This window comes from Engystomops pustulosus, chromosome 7 (genome assembly GCF_040894005.1).
Source record: "Engystomops pustulosus chromosome 7, aEngPut4.maternal, whole genome shotgun sequence".
Classification (NCBI taxonomy): Eukaryota; Metazoa; Chordata; class Amphibia; order Anura; family Leptodactylidae; genus Engystomops; species Engystomops pustulosus.
In genome coordinates, this window is record NC_092417.1 from 44,344,506 (window position 1) to 44,372,358 (window position 27,853).

The window sequence follows — 27,853 nt, forward strand, 5'->3', positions numbered from 1 at the left end:
CCTCCCCTCTCATTCTTTGTCTAACTTGACTCTCCCCTTAGTGGATGACTTGGTTATTCAGAACCTTCCCTACTTCAGTCGTTGACTGGGAAAGACATAAGACAGTGATGGCGAACCTATGGCACAGGTGCCAGAGACGGCACTCAGAGCCCTTTCTGTGGGCACTCAGGCCATCGCCCCAATTTCACCAAACAGGACCAAATCCACCAAATCTTTCTGCAGTCCCAAGCAACTTAAAGAGGACCTTTCACCACCTCACACATGTTTATGATACCATCCTGTAGGGGCTGCTACACAGATTCAGGGGCACTTTGAATTTTCCTTCTAGCCCCCACGGTTGCGGAGATATCATTCCCAGTTTCTGACGTTGTGTTAACATAATCACAATGTTTTGTCAGTTTTGCTTGCGGTTGCATTTACACAGTGTTTGCATCACATTTATGAGGCCTTTAGATACACAGAGAAATTATCTCTCTCCACTGACAGTATGAGAGAAGATTAGCATAAGACACGCCCCCAGCTCCAGCCCCAGCTCCTCCTCTCTGACCAAACACAGATTATTATGGTCACATCTTGGAACTAATAACTCTGCAACCGTGGGGGCTAGAAGGAAAATTCAAAGTGGCCGTGAATCTGTGTAGCAGCCCCTACAGAATAGCATGCTAATCTCCATATAAGTGAGGTGGTGAAAGGTCCTCTTTAAGGGATGCTGCTCTCAGTGTTATTTTAAAGCGTCAATTCATTGGCTGTTTGAAACTGGATTGTATTTAGAAGTCATCCGGAGGGGCCCACCATTCCTCCTGGAGAGAAGTTACAATGATGGTCTGAACTTATTTGCCCACCTTCTTTCAACTGCATTGGTGCCCTTAGGAGAGCCAATACAATTGAATGATGTTCAGAAGTTACTGCTCGAAATGCCATGTTGGCACTTCATGGTAAATAAGTGGATTTTGGTTGTAGTTTTGGCACTCAGTCTCTAAAAGGTTAGCCATCACTGACATAAGATTTGATGCATGGGAATAGGGTGGATGGGAGGGAGTTTACTTTTGTACCTTTTGATTTGGAACACTTTGCAATTTGGAAAATGTGGTTTCCCCATTTTTGTTTATTCATTTTCAAGTCAAAGGCGAGATTGTTTTTGGAAAAAGTAGTTACAGACAACTCCTCCCAGACAAGCATACCCCACCGGAGAAGAGTACATGAGAGGAGCTCTAGCAGCTAGTAAGTGTGGGCAAGGAAAGCTATGGACATGGTTCAAGGGGTTGTCCATTTTACACCATGTTTTTTGCCATGTGTGTAAGTGTGGGGGGCAGGATATTAGGTAATTTACTAATATACATCTCTGATAAGTAAAGTGAAGCCATATAAGGTCAGCTGCATCACTGGTGATAAAACCCTAAACATTGGCCTCAGCCAATCACTGGCTGCTGTACACGCCCACTCTTCTCCCGTTTTCGGGTGGAGGAACTGTACCAGACAAAGTATCCCAGATAAAGGGCTGAAACAAGTTGTCAACATAGTCCAAGTTGGCCATGGCTATATGGACAATTTGTAAGGAGCAGCACAACTGCTACAATATGGTAATTTCGAGGGTGATGGATTTGAAAACAAGCCTAATATATTTCCAACCAGATAGAAAGCTTACTGTTAAATATTAAGGGTTAATCCTCAGCCACTGCCAATGGGACCCTCTACACAAAGGCAAAAATGATTCCTGGCAAAGGAGCAGTAAGCATTGACTTACCCGGCTGGATATGCCACAAGGCCGGTCTTTGGATCACAGGAGAGACTTCTTCCAGCTGACACGGTGATACCCAGGACCTTCTCCAATGTCACCTGTCACACAAAAAGCAGAGATGTAACCTCAGAGGACGCTGACAGCTGTACTACTTGTGGGAGGAAAGCCGCACACACTCCACAACAAAGAATCACTGTTCCCCATTTACAGTGTACAAACAGGGGCATCTGTTCACAACACAACCAATATGGAGAACATTTCTTCAAGAGCTTTAAAAAGTATCAAAAAGACCCCCACCCAAAACAGATTTTAGGTGCCATTTAGATCACTTCTGAGTACAGACTGGGAGATTTACAAAGAGTGTCCATAGGAAAGATTATAAGCTACTAAGAAATGTCTATGTATATTCGCTATATAACTACCAGGAATTCTACAGCCTTCACCCATTGGGACTTAAAGGGATCCTCATAAAGTCTCTACTCCTTGTAATGGTATATGGAAAGCAGGGATACCCATATCCTCCCCACTGTGGGCCAAAGCGGCTGAATGTCTGTGATGACAACCATTTTATGCGAACCTATCATATTGTACATACAGCTTCATACAGAGCACATTGTACAGTGTCCCGTCTACAGGGAGTATGTTATAGAGCAGGAGGAGGAGAGCAGGAAGATTTATCAGAAGTGTCAGAGAAGAACAGTTCTAGTTGTCTATGATAACCAATCAGAGCACAGCTTTTAATTTTCCCACAGCCGTTTATAAAATTACCGCTAAGCTCCGATTGGTTTCCATGGGCATGGTTTCCTCAGACACTTCTGATATATCTCCCCAATTGTACACAGTGTCTTATATGCAGGCAGTATATAGAGCAGGAGGAGCTGAGCTGATTGAGAATTAGTTTTATGGGAAAAAGATTCATGTAAATCTTTACTCTTTCTAGGCTTAGGAGTAAAGTAGGTGGCCCAACTACATAAATGACTACCTATGACTGTATATAGAACCAGCAGTCAAATCATGAACAGGACCGCACTACTGGACAGAAGCAGGCAGAAATAAAACATATCAATCTGCATTATACCATCACGTTACAGTATTTTTCGGACTATAAGGCGCACCGGATTATAAGGCGCACCATCAATAAATGCCTGCTAAAACGGCTAGGTTCATATATAAGGCGCACCAGATTATAAGGCGCACCTGATTATAAGGATGATGACCAGCAGGTGGCAGACCTGTGCACAGTTCAAGGTAACTGTTGTCTGTAAGTACGGTTCATATATAAGGCGCACTGCACTATAAGGCGCACCTTTGATTTCTGAGAAAATCAAAGGATTTTTTGTGCGCCTTATAGTCCGAAAAATACGGTAGTGTACATCAGGGTTATTGTGACAAATTCCCTATAAGTGGTCCTTTCATCTATATACTGTATGTAGCAGTGACACCGCGCTGTATGGATGGATTTTATACAGAGATGAGGACATGACACAGAGCCTTGCATACATTTTTAAATACTTTAATGTGCAAGTGTTATACAAGTTTTCAGAGTTCCACCCATTTGCCAGCAGACATAAGATTTCGGTATAAATGATAAGCTTTTCCATCACATCTAAAGAGATATGATAATATAATAAACCTCACCAGTATGAACAAGTCCAGTGCTCGTAGCAGAGAAGTCTCGGATCATCTTACCTTCTGGACAAGTTCCAACCTACAGCAGCCCATAGTTTACTGTGGCATCTACATGATGAATAATCCGGTGACCGCCTTAGGACAGATTGCAGAGGCAATGGGGGTCATTTACTAACGGCCCGATTCGCGTTTTCCCGACGTGTTACCCGAATATTTCCGATTTGCGCCGCTTGTACATGAATTGCCCCGGGTTTTTGGCGCACGCGATCGGATTGTGGCGCATCGGGGCCGGCATGCGCGCGACAGAAATCGGGGGGCGTGGCCGAACGAAAACCCGACGTATTCGGAAAAACCGCCGCATTTAAAAACCGAAATGTGTCGCTTGGGAAGCGCTCACCTTCACCTGCTATGGGATGGTGCATTCCGGGGCGTTAAGATTATTTTCGGCGCAGCAGCGCCACCTGGTGGACGGCGGAGGAACTACCTTCTTAAATCCCAGCCGGACCCGAATCCTGTGCAGAGAAGGCGCCGCTGGATCGCGAATGGGCCGGGTAAGTAAATCTGCCCCAATGTGCAGAGCAACCACAAAGAACAATCCAATTTTACTTGATAGGTTAAAACAACTTTACATATTTTGTGATGGGGGGGGGGGGGGCGCTGGTAGAGCTGAACCCATTCTATATATACACAACTGAGCCACAAGAAATATCACATACAGAAGTGTTCGGTTGACAGCAATTTTGCTGAATTCCATATAGACAAGAACATGAAAAACCATCTATTCCGCCATGATGGATCGCCCTCCAGCGCGGCGCTCTCAGGGTCATCCATAAGCAGGGATTCCCTAGTTTCCCTTATGTGCATTTGTATTCTCAAAGATGGATATTTTGCAACGATTCCGACTGCATAAATCCTTTATTGGAAACACTGAATTCTGCACCCGGATCCCCGGTAACATTCTGAGGATTCCAAAACCTGCTTATATTTTGGTTGTTTTGACACGCTTTTCTTGTACATATTCAATGTTTTTTGTGTCTTGAAATCAACCTACGTATATTTTGCGGTCCAGGACCCATCGAGGATTCCAAAATCGATAATGTCCAGTCCATAAAGAAACAGAGCATGAGCCGGCTGGATTTCACTGGCCGACCACAATGACCAGGGAGGGGACTCAGAGCATCATAGTGATATGTGATGCAAGGAGTCCCTGCTTCCCTGCAGAACAGCAACATCAACAATGTAATCCTCACAGAGTGGACCCCTTGTTTCATATATCACTATGATGCTCTGAGACCTGTCCTCAGCGCTGTTCAAGAGAAATCTGACCAGTCTAATATTAATGATACAAGTAACAGAAGATTTTGCGGTGACTACCTCGCAAGAAACAAGACCTCTGTATTCACAGCCCAAAATTAGTTTTAGCAGTATTCTGGGCACTATTTTGAGGCAGTATTAGGTAGCAACACCTATAGTAGATTCTACAGACTAAAAGTACAATTAAATAAAAATATGGGACAACACAAAAAAAAAAAAAAACTGCAATACAGAGTTTGTATTACAGGGATGCAGGGAATATTTCTATGCGAATAGGGCCTTAATAAAGCCTGAAAGAGAACAGAAAGGACTTTGCCAACTAAGGGTGAAGACACACATGGCGTTTTTGGGCCGTTTTTGGGCCGTTTTTACTAAGTGCGTTTTCAGATCGTTAAAAACGCATGCGTTAAAAAACGCATCCGTTTTTTAAAAACGCATCCGTTTTTGTCCGTTTTTCCGAAATTGCGCAATGAAAAACGGACAAAAACGCATGCGTTTTCAAAAAACGCATGCGTTTTTAAAAAACGGATGCGTTTTTTAACGCATGCGTTTTTAACGATCTGAAAACGCACTTAGCAAAAACGGCCCAAAAACGGCCCAAAAACGCCATGTGTGTCTTCACCCTTAGGAATCCCCTTTTGGGTTTACTCAGCTTCTTTTGAAAAAGAACATTTTTAAACGATCTGCAGCTGTGGATATTCCCCAAAACAGCTGCTGCGATCCAAATCTCTCGCAGGTCATCTTCCCCTTTATGCTGGAAAGGTCAACATTACATAATGCCCGAATGGATTTACATCAAATTAAAAAAGTCTGACTTATCCCTGCTCTGTGTCTCTGGGGTGGAGAATTTCATATGCAGTATAAAAACATCACAAAAAGAAATTGAACAATGGATAAATATGCAGTAGATACAAATTTGTTTTCTACATTTCCTGTCTTTACATTTAAAACTACAGTTTTGAATCCAACCAAAATGCAGTTATCGCTATGAAAATGAGCTTCTGGATCCTCAGGGGTGGGGCTATACACAGGTTATCAATCGCTGGGTAAGGAGTAGGTGCTGGGTGGCATGGCCCTAGCTTTGTTGCACCAAGAACCTAATCTGTATAAAATATTGGACAGATTTCTAGGGAAAAACACCAGAGCTTATAAAAATTCCCTAAATAAGGTGGATAATTACACTTGTGGTTATTTGGGAGAATGTAGACTTCCTTTAAAAGCAGGGGTAGGGAACCGATGGCTCGGGAGCCACATGGGGCTCTTTTGAAGGCTGCCTCTGGCGCACAGACAAATCTTAAATAAAGATCGGCACTGTGTGTGCGTCTAAGACACACACAGCACTGATCGTGTAACATTGCAGCCTGCGTCCTTTGTGCGACCCAGGCGCCATCGCCACAACGGCGGCTGCTGCCCTGGGTCATAGAAAAGAGCACAGGAGCAACAAGGAGCCGGCACGGGAGCATGAGTATTATTCTTTTTTTCGTGCAGGGGCTACCCATCCACTGGTGGGCATGTGCAGGAGCTACCCATCCACTGGTGGGCATGTGCAGGGGCTACCCATCCACTGGTGGGCATGTGCAGGGGCTACCCATCCACTGGTGAGCATGTGCATATTGTATAGCTCTCACAGATTAACATTTTAAAATATGAGGCATTCATGGCTCTCTCAGCCAACAAGGTTCCCGAACACAAGGCCAGGATGCAGAGAGTGCTCCTCATCCCTCCATAGGAAGCCGGTGACACTGTACGTACAGCACCACGACAGGGTATCACAGACCTATGTGAGGGCCATGATACGACTGCAAAATGAGGCTGCAAAACTCAATAAACAGGATGCATAAATAAAAACATAACAGAATTGTTTGAATAAAACAGACAATATGTTAGTGACAAAGACAATAAAAAAGCTGCACGCTCCCAATGGAGACACAACTAAGTGATGAGTGTCCAGTGAAGGTTAAACCAGGCTGTAGAGGATGCCCAGCCATGGGCACTGTAGCATGCCGTGGGATTGGCGGTTATGTTCGTGTAATGAGCCTGGAATCTGGGTCATGCCAATTAGTGCAATGAGCTAAAGTGTTTCACAGTTAAATGGTGAACACGGAACAGAAATGGACTCTGAGCTGAGCAGAAGCTGCATTATTAATCTGTATATAAAATGTATGAAGTGCTGATACAAGTAGTCACCTAGTCTCCGCAAAGTTCAGGAAAAAAAAAAATTACAATTTACACCTTTAGTTCATCAGGACCAATCAACTATTTAATGCTTATGGGGTCTCCAAACACTCCCCATAGAATTGAGCTCTGGACAGGACAGGATTAGGCACTGCTGAATTTTAAAACAAAATACTATTACAGTTCCCAGAGACAAAGCTGATTTTTTCCAACAATAAGTTTGGTCGTTAATAGGGGGATCAACAAGGGTGTGACCCCACAGGACCCCCAACACTCAGCAGCGTCACACTAAGGTAGTGGTTGTAGCAGCTCCCTGCAGCATTTGAGGTTTACTACAGGTTATGATAATTTTACATCTCCCTGTTATACTACATTCATGCAGTGTCTCAGGACTGTAAACAGATACAGGGGTGAAGGTAAAGACAGGTGTGTAACCTGCACACATACAACACATACTTTCTGCTTCTTCTTCTTCGTCCTCCTTCGCCGGAAGACCACGACCTTCGGCATCTGCCCGTCTAAGGAGGCAGGTTTCTGCATCTAGACATTCACATGGTCAGGCAGACGACGACAGAAAGCAAGATAGTAAGGTCCTGAGATACGGGACGACGTTGTATAAGCCATAGTCTCATCAGCGACGGGTGAAGTTCTAGAACCCTGATACATAAAGGTGAGGACGGGAGAGTCAGCAACACAATGCTGTCCATGGAAACCGGCAACAACGGCACAGAGACTGACACATTACATGGAGGGTGCACTTCCTGGCAGTCCGAAGTGTACGTTTACATTGAGCGTATTCCCGAGGAAAACCTCTGTGTGTGTAATATAACTATCCAGCTAGCGAGCTTTAGCAAGCTATAATCCTTTTATATGGGCTCATACACACAGCTGAGGTTTCCACCCTTGCGAGAGCTGATTGTTCTGTCCCGAGTTTTTCGGCTCGGCCAGAGTTTGTAGCTCGGGCAGTCTTTTCGGTACATGGCAAACCTTACCGACCGTTGACACATAGGCTACAACCCGATCATGGACCCGTCTGATGCCCTATACAATTATACATTAACTATCTGCATGTCTGGGAGTTTGGTTTAGAACACATCGGTTAGGAAAGTGACGCTTTTATACTGTTTTGCTCTAACAAGACAGATCCATGTACAAAGTACTGGGAGAAAAAGTTATTACAATCCAGAGCCAAATCACCACTTATTGTGAATGTTTCAGTAAAGCCGGGCAAAATGTTTATGTTTTGGGGCCATCATTTTGAACACCCAAATTATACAAGGAAGTAACAATAGGTGGAAAAAAAAGCTTTTTATTAGATTATGAAGGCCAACACCACCATAAAAAAGGGAAGGGGAAAAAAAAATAAGAGGCCCTTTGTACAGTAGGAGTTTGTTCCTCTGTAACCAAATCCCATTCTTTTCTGCAAAGAGCAATTGGATCTCTCCAAGAACACACAAATTACTGTAGATGTGCTGTTGGGACACATGGTCTATGGTGGGGAGCCAAAGATGAAATACCTTCACTGTGCTACCTCTATAACCCTCCAGGCCATAATAGGCTTAATGTTCTCCTCACACAGAAAGGCATCCGCCTGCTCCCATCAATACGGTAACGCTCCTTATCTACAAATTCATTAGACACAATTTAGACAGCCGAGAATGATCAGAAGGATGAAAGGTTTCAATTAGAACATCCTTGTGTTGAACTCTGGCTGAACAGACCCTTCAGACGTCTCCAGGGAGGGATTTTTTCCCCCCTTTTCTTTTTTTCTCTTCCAAGAGTGTTATATGATAACAAAAGAAAAAAATCGACATTGCAAAATTAAATAATAAAACGGGCTAGGAAGACTCCTGGGCTACATGCGGTGACCCATTAGTAACTGAATGAGGAGCATATAGAAGAGCTGTGAAGGTGAAAATATTTATTGGGAGGGCATTCTGGAGGTTAACATCAATTCAACACCGGAACAAAAAGCGACCGAAAATATTTTAAAAATAAATAACATTAAAAATATCCCAAATTCAAAAATATATATAATTCTTTAAGGAAATCTACCATCAAAATTTAACAAGGTAAACCAGTGTCACGTCACTTCTTACTCTGGCCAGAGAGTGATTCAGGTAGTGCTGTTATATTCATTAATGGCCTGTTTGGTTCATAAACAGCTTTTAAAACTATGCAAATTACCCAGAAGTCAGGGCCGGCACCAGGACTCTTCTAGACTCCGGTTTCACAGCCCCTGAAACACTTATTACACACTCACCGATCCCTACATTCTGCCGCCTCATGCTGTTTTATAGATGCTTTAGAGATGCACAGCTCAGCGGCCCAGTGAGCAGGCATGAGATTTGACTGCTTCAGAGGAGCGATATTGGCAGGAAGAGGTAGTGCAGAAGAACGTTGGTGAAAAAGCCTGTGAACAGGGAGTCCAGAGGGACTCTGGTTACATCCCACTGAAGCACTTCTGGCTCTTTTTACATAATTGTAAAAGGCCAGTAATAGTGAGCAAAGCTACTTTAGCCGATTTATGGCACCCGGAGCATGAGGCGAGAGACACTGGTTCATCTTGTTAAATTTTGATGGTAGATTTCCTTTAAAGAGTAGTCAAAATGCATCTTTGTGCACAGTCTATTTGTCATTCGGCATACACTCATACATAAAAGTGCTGGCAACTGTAAAGAAACATAGGCCTAGGCCGACCAGAGGCCTGGCGGCGCCCACTACTGTGACAATCTAATTTATTGTAATTGTCAATAAAGTTCCATAAGGCATTATTGTTGTATCCATCAGTGAAATCATCTCCAACAACGTACAATAGAAGTGTGACCATGTGTTTAACATGTGCGCAGTATATTAGTAATATCCTAGTAGTGCCAACATCTCTTGTTCAATAGTAATGTACTAGGGTGTGTTATACACTGATGTAATACCACTATATAGATATTGCCAACAACCAGCAAGTCAAAACAGAACCGTGAGCACTCCCTACAAAGGTCAAAAGGTTTGCCAGTTCCTGACACTAAAGATAAAAGGATTTTTACCACAAACTTCTTTAATTTGCACAAAAATGAATAGATTTTTTTTTATATATTATAAATATTATCAGGTTTTCTAAGCTTTCTCATGGACAGACAAATAAGCAGTACCTATAATGGGGTGCTCTCACAAGTCTTCAGAGCCTGAAAGCATTCGAAGAAATACAGACATATTCTCCATCGTTCATGGGTAAAAAGCCTTAGGTCACTGTTCACACATTCGCAGAATCTGCAAAGGAAATCCGAGTCTGTAGACCTGTGGTTGATTAGCATGGGGATAACGTGTGAACAAGGCCCCATTTCTCATAAATGCCCTCACAGAGCTATGACTTGTGGGGCAGATGTGCAAATACCAGTAATGCAGGGTAACTGGGTTGGCCATGAATTTATATTGATGGCTGTTCTCCATCATACACAACAAATGGTCTCTGTACGTGAAGATAAAAATACATCAAAGCTGATATTATACCATGCAACAAAGTAAAAAGTGCCACCCATGGGAATCCATTGTTACAGTCAGGAAGGGCACAGCTTACTAGCCTATGTACCATGTCCCTACACTGGCACCAGCTGTACCTGCCTCATGAACACATCATTTCTATCACCGCAGAGTGTTTTATCACACTTACTTAATAAAAGCAATCATTCTTTCTATAAAACACAGATAACCACTGAGGCTGCCACTGTGCCAAGCTGCCAAAATCTTACGTGGGAGAATAGGACTGGAGATTCTTCAACTCAAGTTCAATGGACTAATATGTGCATGACGCCTAAAGGGGTTAACCAAGTTTGCAAGTTATCCTCTATCCTATTGAACATGTGTCTTGCCACTCTATTCAATAGTATGGAAGTGTCAAAAATTGCACAACATTTAGGCATGTGTGACACTTGCATAGACAGTGAATGGGCTAGCTGGAGATAACCAAGCGCTGTGATCTACAATTTCCATCACTACCATACTATAAAATGGAGCAGGACACAAGTTCATCCTGTTGATCTACATACTAGTGAGAACGGGAACCACATTCTCCCGATTACTGGGGTTCCTCTTCTTATGATCAGTCACGGTCCCTGGAGTCAGACCCTCACCAATCGTCTTTTTAACCTGATAACTAGAAGACTTGGTGCAACATCTTCTTTACCAAGTGCAATACACTGAATGACATACCCTGTTACATTACCGTTGTGCCGCACATCAATTTAGGGTTTGTTTTTCAGTTCCTTCCACCCGTTCAAACGAAATGACTTCCAGTGTTTTACATGCTGGTCACAGTTCAGGTTATCTCAGGTGCTTTAGCCCCTTAATAATAACAAACTGTACCCCATGCATGTATCTGACCACATGAAGTCACAGCAGCCTCCATAGCCTTCTACTCCTCTCCATCCTCCATAGAAGCTGCTGTGGTTTCATGGTGTCACAGTAGGCTGTGACGTATGCTTGATTTGTGTCACTATATGGTGTTTGGTAGTGTGTTACATTTGTATCATCTTAGAATCATTCACATGTAACCATTTCTATTCTCTGGAATGTTCTACTTACATGCAGAAGTCTTTGTGACCCCACGGCTCCAGTGGGGGTGGATTTGGACATGGGGCTATTGTTTGGTAATAAACTCCCACCACCCACTACTAGGTGATAACCAGGTAGCAGAGAAGGTGGGGTGGAGTTGGGTGTAGGGCTATTGTTTTGAGACTGGTTAGAGGCAGTTGTTGAGGAACCTCGGGCTGGAGAGCAAGCTGCGGGGCTCTACCTGAGGACATAGCTGATATGTAACTTGTTATTATACTGGAATAAAACCTGAAGAAATACAGCTCAGTGCTTGTCTTCTCTGATCACGAGGGCCGTTTCGTGACGCAGGGTGTACAGTTTGCTACTGTTAGGAGGCTGAGAGACCTGCGATGATGTCACTGGTCACATGTCATGAATGTAACACAAGGCACTGTGTAAAAAGATTGACACAATATTTATCATCTGTTCATAGAGCTTTATATGTATGTAGTTGTAGTGAAGTACAAGGATGGAGAGCAGGGATTTGAAGAGACACAGAGCTGTCAGTCAGAATAATTGGGCGTGGTTCCTGAGAGAGAAGAGTCATAGATACCAGACAAGAGTATGAAAAGCTAATTTGCATATGAGAAAAGTAATTAAGGTACAGGGCCCCTCTGGCAGCTAATTTTAAGTGATATGGGGAGGACCCTTTATCAGCAGATATTGTTAGTTGGGGCGGGGGGGTCAAAATCTGGTGACATGTCCTCTTTAAAGTGCAGTAATGGGTGACTAGGGAAAGGACCCCAGTATCTGCCCGGGATGACAGAACAATAAACTGTTAATATTGTCCGTCTGTCAGCAATAAACAGTCTTTATTGAAAAGGTTTTTATTCTATAAATTTGTTTAGCTTATTACAGTCAGTCAATGGTAATAAAACGGAGATGCAGAGACATCCCTACTGTGTGCGTGTGTGTTGCAATGAATTATGTCCTTTAATATCATCCCGTAGGGGACAGACATTATACAGCATCTGTATTTCAGAGTCTGACTACTAGAAGTGCTTTGCCCGATTAACCCTACTTAAAAATTCCACACATAATTTTTTTTGAACTGAGGGATTTTACACTAAAAGCGGGGGGGGGGGGGGGGGGGATCGGGATCAATATATGAATGAGAAAATGTAAATTTGCCCCTCCGATGCAGTCTACATTGGTCATTTCTACTTTCTATCATGTACTATTAGAAAACCACCTAATGATGTTTTTCCATAGATTACTACCAAAAAAAATAAAGTCTGCTGACCCGGTCAAATTTATTTTTCACACTAGGATATGTTTTCCACAGATAACCTGGTCTGCAAAAACAACACATGGTTAAAGGGAATGCGTCACCAACTTTTACCCAAACTACTAGATCCCTCAGGCATCATATGAAATGTCCTTCCTAGAATTCCTGAGCAGAGAAGAGTCATATTTAGCCTGTAATGAGTCCCTTTGATGGCTGGAGGGATAGTCATTTCAGATGCCCCTATATTTGGTTTTATAGTACGTAGAAACAAGATTTTCATGGCACAAAGATAAGATTCTCATTGCTACCGATAGTACTACCAAGAAGTTCCTGAAGATCCATGCACTTTTAATATAACTCTAAGCTGCAATTGCAGAAATATAGTTAAAAAAATATACTAAGTAGTCTGGGGCGCTCCAGTTACTTAACCCAGTGATTTTCAACTAGTGTGCCGCGACACTTGGTCGGGTGTGCCGCGGGGAAAGTTCCCCAAACTATGGTGCCCCCTGTGTTTTGTTTCCCAGTCACAGCTTCTTACAATGTAGGAGACGTGTACAATAACACATGCGCAAGCTTTGAACCTCGTGCAACAAAATGACGTCACCGAGGCCGGCGCATCATCCTGAGAGTGGAGAGACTCCCGCATTTACCCACCGCCAAGGTAATGCCCACCAATAATGCTGGCTATATGAGCTTTTGGCAGAATACTCAGCATATGAGCTGGTACTTTTAGTACTCCAGCAGTATACTGCATATAACAATGAGAAATGTAACATGAGAAATACTATAGTCATGAGGCTGGAGTACTACAAGTACCAGCTCATATGCCTCATGGCCATAGTACTTCTCATTGTACCCCTTTATATTGCAGTATATGAGCCACATAATAATCAGCACCATATACTAAAAACAGGGAGAAGCTGAGAACTGTTGAGGAAGAGCTTCGTGTGTGTCTTTCCACCATTCCTGCCAGGATATCCCTGTTGAGTTGATCAAAACAGGCCCAGGTTTCATAATGAGTGAGTAAAATAAATTTAGAATCTATATTATTAACTATATGTATAATATGACTGTTTTAGTGTAATTTTGGTTGGTGGTGTGCCCCAGGATTTTCTAAGTATAAAAAGTGTGCTGCGGCTCAAAAAAGGTTGAAAATCACTGACTTAACCGGAGCGCCTCGTCTTTTCATTTATTCACTGCCCCGTTCTGATACAAGTCCGGTCTGTCACCTGCTCCAGGCACTGTGGATGGCCGGGACTTGTATCGGAATGAAGGTAATGAATAAATTAAAAGATGAGGCGCTCTGGTGACATAGTCAGAGCACCCTAGACTAAATTTGTGTATTTTATATAACTTTATATTGCCACAATCACAGCATACAGGCGGTCCCCTACTTAAGAACACTCGACTTACATACGACCCCTAGTTGCAAACGGACCTCTGGATAATGGTAATTTCTTGTACTTTAGCCCTAGGCCACAATAAACAGCTGTAACAGTTATCACAGGTGTCTGTAATGAAGCTTTATTGTTACTCCTGATTCTTATGACAACCCAACATTTTTAAAATCCAATTGTCACAGAGACCAAAAAAGTTCTATCTGGGATTACAATGATAAAATATACAGTTCTGACTTACATACAAACTCAACTTAAGAACAAACCTACAGAACAGATCTTGTATGTAACCCGGGGACTGCCTGTATAGAGTTATAGTAAAAGAAGTCATTCTTGGTAGGACACATCTACCATTAGTAACACTGCCTGTATCTAAGGTTCTGTAGCTAAAAGTTAAAAAAAAAAAAAAAAGTGACTCTTCTAAAGCAACAAATGAAACTTCTCAGGTCATATGCATATAGAAGAAAATTCATTTTATAGTTAAAACCAGAGAGATGGAACATAAAGTGGGACTTCTATGAAGGATATATTATACCCTGCGAGGGGGGGCTGGTAGTTTAATAAGGTAAAAGCTGGTGAAAGAGTCGCTTGAATCGATGGCAGCTGGCATAGCACAGTAGCTACAACTGAGCAGTGTTTTCTTGCCAAGTTAAACCAGACCGCAACGCTACATCACAACGGTGACCAACTTTTAGACAGAATCGGTAAATCTGCTCAGTCACCAATGTAACCCTGTTTATCCGGCCCGTCACCTTCCTGTCCTGTGTAAAAAGGTTTATAGACTTCATTTCCGATTCTAGATTCTCATGAATAACTGGACTGGCTCCATTATAGATCAGCAGTCACAAGGCAGTTTTCAGGGTCGTAAATAAGACGTACTTTAGGGTGAGTGGTATTTACTGGGTCTGTGAAATGCCATGAATAATAGGATACAGTCTACGGGTTCTGAAACAAAGAACTGCAACGCTTAACGTGCCCAGCGTGCCATGTGTATAACAGAGTGGCACACGCCTAGGCACATGAATTAAAAGGGTGTCATTCCATCTCACTGGGAGGCACCAAAATCCTCTGCATTCTCTGTGTAATCCAGAAATCTCATTTCCACAGTCTGTAATTGTCTTTGTGTTGTCCCGTTAAGGCCTAAAACAATTGCGCAGCAACCCCAAGCACGCCCGTTACCATAGCAACAAAGCTACGGAAAAAAAAGATACGGGCCAGCTGCTAATATACTGTAATTATATTAAGCGTGGAGTGCAACACCCACAAAGCTGCGACTCCTGTGTGACAGGCGGCAGATCCCGAATAAGAGAAAGACAAAAATAAACCCAAATATAAAAAACATCTGAGTAAGAGATTTCGTAACAAGCAAAAGCCGTAATCTTAAAATATAGAAGCCAGAGGGCTGTGGTGATTATATATAAAAACAAGTGAAAATGGTCAAAATAAAGAAGTAAAACTAGATCTTCCTACAAACAGGGATCAGAAAATGACAGGGACAAACTAAGGATTCACTATGAAGCGCAACATAAAAGGGGGTCTGATCAATCCAAGGAAAAGGTGACCATACTCCAGGATGTCAAAAAGATGAATATTTCACTCATAACAGGTTCGACTCATCAAGCATGTGACTGGCGAATAAACAACTTTTCATCCGGATACCCTCCAGTGCTGTCGGCTTTTCCACTACATTGAATAAATTGGGTCTGAGGAACCAGGACCATCAGGCTGCGTGCAGCCGCCAATAAGGACTTTCCACCTCTTTTCTATTATAAAAGAGCATCTGGGGAGGATGTCAGAACTACCACCAGACTGATAACATGACATAGGTATTCAGGGAACAAGTTTAAACACCCCCATGTTGACACTCACACTCCTAGAACACATCAGGTTCCGATGACTCACGTACCATATGTTCATGAGAAGTGTCGCTGCGGTTTCTGGCCCCCTACATGTGAACTCATCCCCTACTCTTCACTGTAAAGTCTTTAAAGAAACATTTTTATTAACTCATTTATCCCCTATACAAGGGATAGAGTAGAAATGTCTGTCTGCAAGGGGCCGACTGCCTGGACCCCACACCCAGAACAGAGGACTTGAAAGTCTTCCTTATCTACCAGTACTGCAAGGACTTCCCGGACCAGAAAGACATCTCTCAAGTCCCATAGAAGTCAGAGGATATAGAAGGAGATTTTATGTTCTATTGATTCAGGATGAGCTGATCTCAGAAGGGAGACTGGTGGCCCCGTGTGCCCGCTTACAATGGGGAGTAGGTCGTGGAGGAGTTTGTTTAATGATAAAAGCCTATTTAGATTGCTGTATGAACTTCTGAAAATTTTGCAGAAGTAATGGTCATATTTTCTGCACTGACCATGGCTAAGCAGAACTGAAGTCAGTGGACTACTACACAGAACATTGGCAGTATTGAATAGACCAGCACTCACAGAATCAGAGACCTGATAAGTTCCAAAAAAAAAAAAAAAGCGGTCATCCAGGGAAAGCAGAGGTCACAAGGACTTAAGAGCTAAATTGGAAAATCCTCATGCATTTTCCCTAAACAAAGATGTTATTTTTATTTACATGCACACCCTATTCACTAAAAAGGTATTCCAAAAAATTGGAAAACAGTTTTTTGATGATTTCCAGAGCCTAGAAAATTTGGAAGGAATTTATGAAGACTTCTATTAGAGATGTGTAAACCTGCCATAGAATTTTTTTAGCACAAAATTGTCGCAAATTCATTGCACTATAAATCAAGGAATCATCCATTCATTACTTAACAACAAAGCCAAAAAATTGCACCAGGCAGAGGAAGTTTTTGGCTAGAAGCACACCGGTGTTTGGTCCATGAGTTATGGATTGTGCGCTGGCCAAACCACTCTGCCTAAAAGAGTAAAAACAAAAAAAAGGAATAAAATCCCAGACCCTCACTATAGGGTGCTCACCTTAAATCTACTTGAGCTTAATGTATCAGACCCCCATTGGTGCAACAAATAGGTCCAGATCCGTATTACAGATTGAGGTCAAGGTCCTTTGCAGCTTCACCCTGATTCACAAAAAGTGGGAATGGTGAACTTGTTCAATACACAGAAAAAAATTGCCACTAGCTAAGACTCTGGACTTAGGAGTGTCAGCATCACATGAAAAATATATTATCTGACTAGACTCCTAAACTACAAGCATCATACAGATATATGCTACAAGTCGTCCCTGTTTCCCTGCAGAACAATAGTGCAGAATCGTAATCATTACGATAGGACAGGGAGGTTAGTCCATGGGGACTTCACATATCAAATATCACTATGACGTCCAGTCCACTCTTCTGCACGGTGGTTGATCTATGAAATCCAGCCTGCCCAGGGTCCTTCTAGGCTCTTGGATTTGTATTTGTAAACACGCATGCAATATTTTGAAAAATTTGGTGCAGCCAACACAAAAATTTAAACAATTTGAACAATTTAAAAATAACTACCAAAGCATCTAGTAATAAATCTGACCGCATTCTTCTGAACCGTACCTGGTAAAAACATGCGTAACTAGTCCTACCTATGTGATAACAAAGTGTTATGAAGTTCCTATTAATAGCTGAAGTTTGTCTGGAGATCACATCCTCCACAGTATGGGGATGCCGCTCTCCTGTAGCCAGGGCTAAACTGTAATCGGATTACAGCTTCTCACGAAAATGGAAACAGAAGTGCTCCGGCCCCGCAACACATTTACTAAGAGTCATTGGATCTTCATTCCAGGCCTGCAATCCTTCTCCCAACACAGCGCCGAGCAGACTTACTTTTACACACGTCTTCTTGGGGGCAGCCATGAAGAGATGTCAGATCCAAAACAGCAGAAGACAAATCTGACCAGTGTCACACGACTCCCCTCCCAGGCTTCACCTACAAACACACTTCCCCGCAGCAGAGAGGAGTCATATTTCAGAAACATCCAGGCCGCTACTACTGTGCACACTTCATGGCTCCTCACAGTAAGTGTCTGGAAGGCTACAGAGCTGCTGTATGTAGACAAGTGCAGTCGTCATAAATATATCTGACAGGCGTTTAAAGGGGCGGCTGACAAACTGCAGCAGAGTCCCCTGGAGTTAAAAGAGCTTGGGTGATGACTTTAATGACACTGGGAGTATCAGTCTTCTCTTACTTCTAAAAGCTCAGCTAATCCTCCCAAGTTCTGTCTCCATACAGAAAGCATCTTTCATGTTCTTCAATGGCTTTGTGTCGATTAGACCCCATAGAGGAGGAAGTGGAGAAGGCCACGATATTGGGAGGTTTTAGATAAGATGGGGTATAGGGGGGGGTGCTGAAAACCACATGTGATTCTTTAATGTCAAATTCCTTAGGGCAGATGAGTTTAGGACATTGACCAGAGAACAGACTAGGAATATCAATCATGATAAGGTCACGATGTACCATCATAGAAGCTTTATTGGCCCATGTAAATTTGGAAGAAGTTTCCAGACTAAGTCCGTGGTCGGTCTGTGAAAAATGGCCACATTTTATGGATTGACTAGTGTCCAGGCATCATAGTGATATTTGATACAAGGGGTCCCTGCTTCCCAGCAGCACCAAAGTATAGTCACCATCACACCAGGAAAGAAGGAACTCCTTGTATAATATATCATTATGATGTTTTGAGTCCCAAACCTTTACACTGCACTCAGTCCTTAAAATCCTGTCTACAATTTACGCAAATAATGAACGATGATAGAACTGCAGTACCCAGGTCTGTCCACTAAACGGAGAGCGGTGTTGTCCACTTTCGGACTCATTCTCTGCAGGAGTAGCTGGATCAATGAGAGAGATTCCCACCTATGCGACACCGAGGATGTATTCTTTGAATAGTTGACGAATATTGAAAACCCCCTTTTGGAGAAGTCCCATTCAGATAATCCCTTTACACATGTCCTATATGAGCATGGACAAGCCAAAGAGGTGGCCTCTGTACCCAAAACCCACCCATTAATTTGAATAGAGCCAATGTAGACAGCACGTCCTATGGCGGAAACCCAGCCGCAAGGTCACCAAGTCACCCGAATAGATTTCATATAACAGCCCACATGGTAGATCCATAGTATTCATGGGTCCATAATACATTTAGAAGTTGTCAGTAAGAAAGTCTCCTATAGCATTTAGTCCAATCGAATCCCATCCTGCGTTCTCAGATGCTGACGTAAAAAAAGACATCATTCTGGTAAAATAGTGAAAAATATGTTTTGTTTTATTAGTCCACTGGGTGATGTATAGGAAAGAAAATTATATATTTTGATGGCAGGAAACTGAAACATTGCTGAACCATGAATGTTATTATTTAGTCTGATTCTTCTCATATTCGAAACATGTGTGATCTGAACACGCGCCTACCAGCTATCCTCAGAGTCACACATGGCAGGCCCAACTCCTCCCGGGAAACCAAAATAATCCAGACTGGAAGAGGAAGAGAGAGGGGACGTATAGACGACTACAGAGCATTGTTCTGTACTGTCAGCGGCGCTGTAGAGGGGAGGGAATCCATTTCCTCAACATACAGAATTTTATCAAATTTAGTTATTTTATAACCATTTTGCCCGAGGACATATTAGCCAATATTTTTTTTGGCATTATAGAGAAATATAAATAAAATTAATGCAAACTCCATTCAATTAAGAAATGCATCATATTAAACATAAGATACCACCTGCAGCAGGTTATAAAACAGGAGGAGCTGAGCAGATTATACAGTGTCCAACCTGCAGACAGCATGTTATAGAGCAAGAGGAGCAGAGAACATGGTACAGTGTCCCATCTGCAGGCTGCATGTTATAGAGCAAGACAAACTGAGCAGATTGTAATTTGGATTCCATGAGTAAGCAAAATATTCAATACAACTACTATTTTATCAAATAAAATAGAGGCGCTCGGGCAACGCGGGGAGAGGAATAGGAAGGAGGGAGGAGGGAGGGAGGGAGCAGCTCACCCCCGGCCCTCGCCATAGGAAGATATGGCGCACGGTGCCATACTACGGAGAAAGATAGGACATGTCCCATCTTTTTCCGGGGCACGGAGCGATAAGGTGCCGCACCGTACCGCTCCCGTTGGGCGCCATGCACCCATTGCCGTCTATGGGGGACATATATCGGCCGTATATACATCCCCCATACCACAGTGTGAATGTAGCCTGAGAGTTTTAGTTGTTACTTAAAGAGGACCTGTCCCCTCCCCCCAAAAGACCCCCACCAAATATGTCCCCCATGATCCTCCCCCAGCCCCTTTCTAGCAATGACTTTTTTTTTTAATTCAGCTTGGCAAAGTTAGTTTTAAATCGATCCAACCTCTTATCAAATAAAAGGTCATATCCTAGTAACCTGTCCCCTGGCAGTCGGCCTTATTCATGAGGGGGGCGGTTGACACTTCCCCTCCACGCCCCTTTCAGCGGGGACCTGTAAGAATAGCCCGCAGCAGCGCATATATCGCGCAATCGCTGCCGGCTCTCTGTGGTAGGCGCAGAGGGGCTTATTCACAGCGCCGGCCAAATATATATAACATTCTTCCAGCGCTGTGAATAAGCCCCTCTGCGGCCGCATCGCAGAGAGCCGGCAGCGATTGCAGTGACTGCGACACATTTATCAAGACTTTTAAACCATTTTTTTCACTTTTATGACATAGTGGGGTGTAGTCTTTGAAAAGGGGCAAGGCTTTTAGAAAAGGCAGAAAATAGTCCATGTACCAAAAAAACTAAAAGCGCGGTGTAGACTAGTTAAAAAATAAAATAGAAACCAAGAGTTCTATACCTATACTTTGGTAGTGCCCAAGGTAGCTTAGTGCTGTGCTCAGCAATTTCAGACCACTCCCACATTATTGAGTGACGAGGCACAAAGTGTACTCGACTCTTCGATCAGATTGTCATCTTCAATATTGTGGATAGGGGTTAATAGAAACCCCTTTAAATATTTAGGAGTCTGGAAATGTTATTTATCTGTGAACAATGAACATCTGCAATTCATTGAAGAGCTGCAGATATTCCTTTACAATCCTAGGGGTTACATACTTCTAGGATATCCCAGCAGCACTGTAGGACCATGCCGACTACTTTTTGCAGAAGCAGAACACAAAAAAAGCCTAAAGTCACATTTTACTTTCCCATGTGGCCCACACTAATAAAAACCAAAATGTAAAAACACAGACACTGGTCTCCACTACTTGCAAATTTCATATGCTTCAGAGACCTCCATTGGTGGTCCACGTGTTCCTCCAGCACAAAGCAAACTGTACATAGAAGATTAATCTGTGCATAGTTATCTGCCAGACAAAGCAAAGGCCCAGCTATGACGGAGTGTAAGAAATGGATTATGTGTAGGATTTACAAGTGACCTGGACAATAGGGGAAGGAGGTTTTGTGGGTCGTGATTAGCAGATACGTTAAAGTGCCCTTCTGTGGGTATAAAAGTTTAAAAAGTCAAATGTTGCTTCAAATATTTTTTTGTAAATGCAATTTTCAGGTGAATATAAGAAACTTTGTAATATATCTTCTCTCCTATCAATCGTTATTCAGCCTGCTAAACTGCTTAGTTCTTAGGTGATTATCAGGGACGGATCATGGACCCTTGGAGGTCCTTCAAAAAGCTATGAAATGGCTTGTGTAGATGTGTATTAAGAGCAGGAACAGATGTACAAGGATTTCATGGCTAAAGGTTCTTCTGAATATAAAATTTGGTGGGTGGAACCCCTAGAAGGCTTGGACCCCCGACTACCGCCAAAACCGCCTATATTATAGTCTACTGCTGATGATTATACAGGAAAATATCTGTGTCACCACAGCTTTATTCACATCTATACTACTCAATACTGCTAAAACAATTACTATTCCGATGCAGCATGTGCTGTGTATCCTCTACTTCATTGAAACCACTACAGTCTTTTGGAGGTTTATGAATGAAGACAGATCGGAACAGTGGGTAGAGCAGTTTAGCAGGCGGGATAAGATATGGATAGAGGAATTTCTGAACTACTCCTCTGTAAATAAAAACTATGAAACTGTTAATCTTTCATACCAGTTATGAGCATGTCAATCCGAAATCTACCATGTGGATTCAAAGTTCCGAAAAGCACTACATTCCTAGGGAAAGTGGTAAAACTAAACATCTCTCATAAGAGTTCAGCAATCACTGACAACTAAAGTAGATTTGGGTCCCAAGTGACATTGTAGACTACCACAAGAGTTACCATATAAAGTACATTATAACTGAAATACTACAGAGCTACTTGTCCATTGGGTTTTACAGGCGACAGCGACAACCTCAAGCAATATCCCACCCCATATACAAGAGTTTGAATGGCGCTCACTGGGTGTGGGAGGCTGAGGAAAAGAACAGTAATACTTCAGTCTTCAGATCAGATGTAGGCTTTTTAGATTTCTAGTACATTTTCCTCCCAATGGATTATAATGTATCTGCAGGGATCTTTTGATTCACCGAAAGTCCGGACCTATGATGCAGGTGTTGTGCTGTATTTGGAAGGAAGCCGTCATTTCGTACTAATCTTATAGAAATTTCAAATTCACATGGAAGGAGATGTGAGTAGTAACTAGAATTGACAGGATGGGCCCCGATTCCGCGCCCCCCCCCCCCCCCAAATTGATTTCCTTTATCTTTTGAACAAAGTATGTACTGTCTTAGATGTGAAAACAAGGTCATAACATTGTAGCCATCATTCAGACATGTTTTTGGAGGTTATGTGTTAGTGATGAAAGGAATGTATGTATATATGATTAGCGGCCCCACTGATGGAAAACAGGCCATACAGTATACTGACTCAAGTCATGGACACCATAATAGGAGGTAAATACAATCTAGAACGACAATTGGGGAGATAGGTGATAATTGTTTTTAATTCCAATTTCATTCTAAAGTCATGAAAAAAAAATAATAATATTTTTTTTATTTCGCCATATTATATTTTCGCCATCATAGAATCAAAGAGATTACATGATCATAGAGGAAAAATGACAGCTACACCCCAATCCCACCCAGTCATTAGGGGACAATTTGTGGCAATTAAAGGAAATGTGTCATCAGAAAATGACCTATTGTTTAATATTAAACATTTTTCAAGAACTTTGATCTTATTTTTAGCCATTTTCATATCGCTATATAAAATTTTTTAAATCTTGCTACCCTTACACTGTTGCCATCAGAGTCATAAGCTGACACTTCCTGCTCTGTAGAGAGCACTTTTCAGTCATCCCAACACAGACAACACCAAATCCACCATTAGCCACAGGAGACAATACAACATCTCCCGGAACCTGCACCTTTCCTGTCGAAGATGGAAGGGAAATAAATAAATAAAAGAGATCTCAATGAGTTATTCCCTGACCCCAGGCCCATGTGGCTTCTCAGACTTCTCTACACCAACCTCCAATCAATAGTGATGCCAGGGGCCTCACCAGTAACCAAGCGCTACTGTACAGCAATCATGTTACCCCCTGTCAGACCACACAGATACCACCATGTAGGGTATATATTACCCCATTGCAGAACCACAGTGCACTAAACCATACGTTCCCTAACAGTGCCAAAAACATACTATTCTGCTGCAGCATTGTTGCCACTTCCTACCCATACCCCTCCGGCAGCGGAATTGATCCCATTTCCACCCCATGATTTTTGGCAACAGCTTTGTTCCCTTTTCTACCACCACCCCTATAGCAGCAAACAAGACATTCACATACAAAGTCAAATGAATGTCTTAGTTTAACAGAATAAATGTTCTTAAAATAAAAGTCCTCTCTCGATTGCAGGAGATCCCATACCTGCCCCCAATACCCCTTCAACAAACAACACGCTCTGTCCCCGGTTTACATACAAGAGAGGGTCCATAGGTTTGTTCTTAAGTCGAATCTGTATGCAAGTCAAGTTTTTTTTGCCCCAGTGACAATTGTAGCTGTATTTGCTGTAATTGGACCAAGAATTATCAATAAAGCTTCATTAGACACCTTACAGCTGATCATTGCAGTGTGGGAGCAAAGTAACGTCCAGAGAGCTTCACCAGAGGTCACAGTGGGAAGAGGGGGGTCCGTCTTTATCTAGGGTTCGTCTGTAAGTAGAGTGACCTTAAGTAGGGGACCACTTATACAGTATATAGGACACAACTAAGCCTAAGTTGGAGGCTCCTCTAGATAGTCAGGCTTATGATACCCCACAGACATTACTACCATTCCTCCCCAGTAGGTAACACGACCTTTGACAAAGTGTGCATGGCTATTCCGTGAATGTTTGCACTTTTTTTACATTTTTTTTTTTTGGGGGGGGGGGCGGAACACAAATCTTACATTCAAAGCGGAAACAGGGTGTCAAAATCCATGTCAGAAAGTTACACACTGGATTTTGACACAGATCATCAACAAACCCTTCAAAAGAAAATTACAGATTTCCAGGTCCCACTCAGTAATACAAAATGTAACAATTTAATTGCAGGGGCTGAACAAAAGACAAAACATGGCCATGACCCGAGCAAGTAAGAAAATACAAAATCCTGCAAATCCCTCTCCACCATAACAAGCGATGGGAAGTACCTTGCACAGTGACCTCCAAAACACAAGAGATCTAAACAAATCCCGTGCTCCTTTAAGACAGGCCCTAACAACGTGCTTAGCTATAGGTTGATGAGGGAGTTGTATAGCTGTCAGATTTATGGAGACTCTGGAGATTAGCTGCGGCCTGAGGTCTGCATAGCAACTCCAGGCGCTGCCGTTACTTGTCACACCGAGGTGCCTAAAGTAATGAGGAGACGTGATCCACAGCGGCCCAGCACACAGCACCTGCTACACTGCACTGCCCTCTATGATCATGTGGAGTAGTAGTCTCTGTTCTTAGATTTGTTCATTTAGAGGCCATCATGATGCAGGTTTACCAGGGAGAAAGACCGTAACATCTTAAAGTGAGGACGACAATATGGAATATTTAGGATCAATTTCTGTATTATAATGTTTTGGGGGTTTTTTCTCTGTTTCGCTGCTTGTATACATGTGTGTGTGAGAAAAACCATAATTAATAGTGTTTTGTTCAAAAAAAAAAAAAAATAAAACGGGATAAAAACTGGTAACACCAGGCTGCAAATCCCATAAGACTATACAAATGTCCCACTGACACGCCCTCCCAGGTGTCTGAATTCATACATTTAGTTTGCAATTTGAACGATAGGAAAAGTTACTCCGGATTTGTAAATTATGAAAACATTTTTTATTTATAATAATATATATTTATTATTTTTATTCTATATTATATTTATTATACACACACACACAATTACAGACACGTCCTCCAAATTTCATCCACTAGAAAAAAGTAGATCACAGGAGGTCTCGCTATCAACATTAAAGGGCACCTACCACCACGAATCTACCTATAAAGGTAGATCGGGTGGTAGGTGGATGTATGGGACGTGAGGATAGCCCTTTTTAGAGATAATCCTCACGTCCCCGCTAGCATACCATAAACTTTATTGCCCTAATATGTTAATTTAATTAAGCGGCTACCGGGGCGTGGAGTAGCCGGACACGAGGCTACACGGCGCGGCTACTCCACGCCCCAGTAGCTGCTTTCCCCCGCCTACCCTGTGATCTTCGGCGCGCAGCTCCTGGCAGCTGCGCGCCCTCGTCCGAGAAGCCGGAGTTCTGCGCATGCGCAGTAACTCCGGCCTCGTTCCCGAGATCGCGCATCTTGGCCGGAGTTACTGCGCATGCGCAGAACTCCGGCTTCTCGGACGAGGGCGCGCAGCTGCCAGGAGCTGCGCGCCGAAGATCACAGGGTAGGCGGGGGAAAGCAGCTACTGGGGCGTGCAGTAGCCGCGCCGTGTAGCCTCGTGTCCGGCTACTCCACGCCCCGGTAGCCGCTTAATTAAATTAACATATTAGGGCAATAAAGTTTATGGTATGCTAGCGGGGACGTGAGGATTAGCTCTAAAAAGGGCTATTCTCACGTCCCATACATCCACCTACCACCCGATCTACCTTTATAGGTAGATTCGTGGTGGTAGGTTCCCTTTAAATCACTGTATTGACGGCAAAGTGAAGTTGTCAATAGATCAGGCTTAAAGTTTAGTGTCATCTGGGAGAGCATTTCCACAGCTCCATAATAATGACCACCAGGACCCCGGCTACTGCAGTACAGGTCTACATGTAAAAAACTCAACTATGACCTTACATAGAGATAAGGGAGTCATCATCCTAGGGGTCTTTAAAAGGTCATGGACAGGAGCATTATGTAACCTATGCAATGTACAGTAGATACCGCCACATTATACAACACACATTTAACAATTTCTACGATAAAACCAAGCATCAAGGCACTTGAAGCCATAAGCAGCGTCATCCTGTAGGACAGCAGCCACATACATGTTAAGCCGTTGCATTGATCACTTACTCCATGTCCTCTTACATTGCAAACATATACAATAATGGATTATTGTGCCAATACACAAACCTAAACACTAATACAAAAGACTGAAATGCACGGCCCAGCGCGATTGTTTTACTTTTACTGTGGGAGGGAGTAATAGATCACTGTAAGCTTTGATCGGGGTGGTGGGGGTATACTTTACCCTAATAAAAACATTATCCCTTTAAACCAGTCGGATCCACTTTGTAGTAGAATGTTTATGCAGGATCTGGAACGTCTGTAGAGAAGAGCTGCCAGATCTCTACCAGTATTTATTCTGAAATCAGAACCGCTCCGATGCAAGGAGAGAAAGCAGCGTCCTCTTATCTGATAAGTCCAGGACACGGTCTAGTCCATCAGAAGTGTCTGTTTAGTTGGGGGTCCTGTTCCTTAGCTTAAAGGGCCCTCTTTCAATTAATTACCTATCCTCACTGACCACACCAATCAGCTATTTAGGTCTGCTCAGTCTTAAGTTAGATTGGTCTGTATATTGAGTTTTATCTTGCCCCCCGTCCCCCATATTCAGATATTGGAGGAGATTTATTAGTGCATGTAGGCCAGTTTTCGGTTGTAGAAGCACTGAAATAATCGCAAATACTTGTGCACTGCAAAAAAATAGCAATAAATAAGCGACTACTATTTGAGTGTGGAGGGGGCATGCGTGTCTGGGGGTGGAGTGGTTGTCCATCAGAGGAGCACAGCCAGTGATGTATCAGCTATGGCAATGAGCGGTAGGACTTCATCTTATGTGGGTGCACAGAGCGCCAACGTCTGATAAATCACACCCATTAGACTTCAATAAATAAATAAATAAAATAAATAATGTACTATCTCCTTTAATCCCGCCAAGAGATAGAAGCCAGCGATAATTTACCCCAACATCTACGAGGCATCTTATAAAGTTGTACATGAACTTGCGATTTGAAGATGAAGTATAAATATATACACACAAAAGACAAAGACATGGAACTAAAAGTCAGTTTCCTGCAGCATTTACGCTCTTAGTGACTAAAGTTATTTGGCCATTTCTCAGCTCTATTAAATGTTACCTAGATAAGCCGCTGCGCAGACGCTCATACCAGAAAGAAACCGGCCATCAACTGGGAGAATGTTTCACATTTTCTTAGTGGGCATGGTAACATAACACGTTACAAGAAAAACAACATTTTTCTCCGTTATTACACATCTTGCTGGACTTCTATCACTACACTGTGAAAGTACTGTATACTTATATCTAATTATAAGGGTCACCAAAAATGCTTTACAGATGTGAGAACTGTAGTAGAGCTGCACCATCCCGGCAATGCTCCGGGATAGTCACTGCCAATCACTGGATCTGATCAAAATCAAGTCAGACGGCGCATTGTAAG

General features: G+C 42.7%; 1 protein-coding gene across 6 annotated transcripts in view; it reads right to left on the reverse strand.

Annotated features, from left to right (window-relative positions):
• The window catches only part of MAPKBP1 (mitogen-activated protein kinase binding protein 1), a 99,637-nt gene that overhangs the window by 60,533 nt on the left and 11,251 nt on the right, over positions 1–27,853 (reverse strand). For 3 of the 6 annotated variants that reach the window (XM_072115689.1, XM_072115685.1, XM_072115684.1), the window contains exon 3: positions 1,745–1,836. In XM_072115689.1, coding sequence (XP_071971790.1) covers positions 1,745–1,836 — 92 coding nt within the window. Of the gene's footprint in view, positions 1–1,744; positions 1,837–7,291; positions 7,503–17,849; positions 17,960–27,853 lie in introns of those variants that run through there. The other 3 variants (XM_072115688.1, XM_072115687.1, XM_072115686.1) reach the window with 3 other exon arrangements.